This window comes from Nematolebias whitei, chromosome 10 (assembly GCF_014905685.2).
Source record: "Nematolebias whitei isolate Nwh7 chromosome 10, NemWhi1, whole genome shotgun sequence".
In the NCBI taxonomy this organism is placed as follows: Eukaryota; Metazoa; Chordata; class Actinopteri; order Cyprinodontiformes; family Rivulidae; genus Nematolebias; species Nematolebias whitei.
Genome location: NC_056507.1, coordinates 3,404,645 through 3,405,721, shown reverse-complemented (window position 1 = coordinate 3,405,721; position 1,077 = coordinate 3,404,645). Strand labels below are relative to the sequence as shown.

The window sequence follows — 1,077 nt, the reverse complement described above, 5'->3', positions numbered from 1 at the left end:
CTAAGTTGAGCTTGTTCTACCATTTCAGCTACATTTCAGCATGTTTTCAGCAATACGCATCCACACATGATTGGCTCTGAGCTAACTCGTGTTTTTACTGACTTGTGCAAAGCCCACTCATCTAAAAACATTTATCTGTTCTCACAGCGTCACATTTCAACCTCTCCCACCCCTGGGAGTTCTTTGTGTTGCAGAGCTGTTGTTTCTTCGTATGCTTGCATGTGCAATGAATCACTTAAACTGTTTGTCTTCAGGTTGTAAAGGCCTCTTTTGTGTAGCCTCAAATGTTTTGATGTAATGTTCTGTGCCAGTGGTCCCCAAGGAATCCACGGGCTCCCAGATCCACTCTCGAAGAGATCACGTGCCAGAAACTTAACGTTTTGGTCAAAGGGCTCGAATGATTTTATGCCTGTATGGGTTAAGATTCATTGAGGATGAGGCTTTAAATAAACTGTCCCAGATGCTTTATCAATAGAGCTGTTGTCCACGTATGCACCTCACAGTCTACCTTCTTATGCTTGAGGGCACCAACATCCTTGTTGGCACCGTGGGTATTCTGCTGCACACTTGACATGCACTCCCATGTGAGACTGCTAGTGTCACACTTTGGCCTGAGGGCTGCAGCAGTTCGGAGCAGCAGGGGAGTCAAACTCTGTGCCTCCTCTCCCTGTGGAATAGAAGCACATGTGCACTGTGAACATGAACTGACTGGGTTTGTCACAAACCGCCCCGCATCCCTCCTCTCTCCTCCCGCTCTGCAGCAGCTTCCCTGCTTAAGCTTCCCTGTCATCACAAAAGCTGCAGCTTCAAATGCGTGTGAAACAAACATTAAAAGGAAAAACAACTGGAGGAAAGGAGAAAAGTATCTTGTTTTCATGAAGCAAAAAATACCTACACTTTGACTCGTTTGAGTAGATCTTTGAACAACTTCCTAATGCAATATTTAGGACAAAATGTGGTATAAACTGGAAATATCAGCTTTAAATAAAGATGCTTCTTTCTCTGGCAAAACATGAAGATGTTTGGGATGAAGTTCACAGCTGGTAAATTCACACTTTTTTATTTATTTATTTATTT

General features: G+C 43.4%; 1 protein-coding gene across 1 annotated transcript in view; it reads right to left on the bottom strand.

Annotated features, from left to right (window-relative positions):
• Positions 1–403: 403 nt before the first annotated feature.
• Positions 404–1,077, bottom strand: part of LOC119415909 (elongation factor 1-alpha 1-like) — a 49,920-nt gene continuing 49,246 nt past the window's right edge. Inside the window, exons 3-4 of the mRNA XM_037683079.1 lie at positions 509–667; positions 404–409 (exon numbers count right to left, since the gene is read on the bottom strand). Of these exons, the coding sequence (XP_037539007.1) occupies positions 404–409; positions 509–667 (165 nt within the window). The remainder of the gene's footprint in view (positions 410–508; positions 668–1,077) is intronic.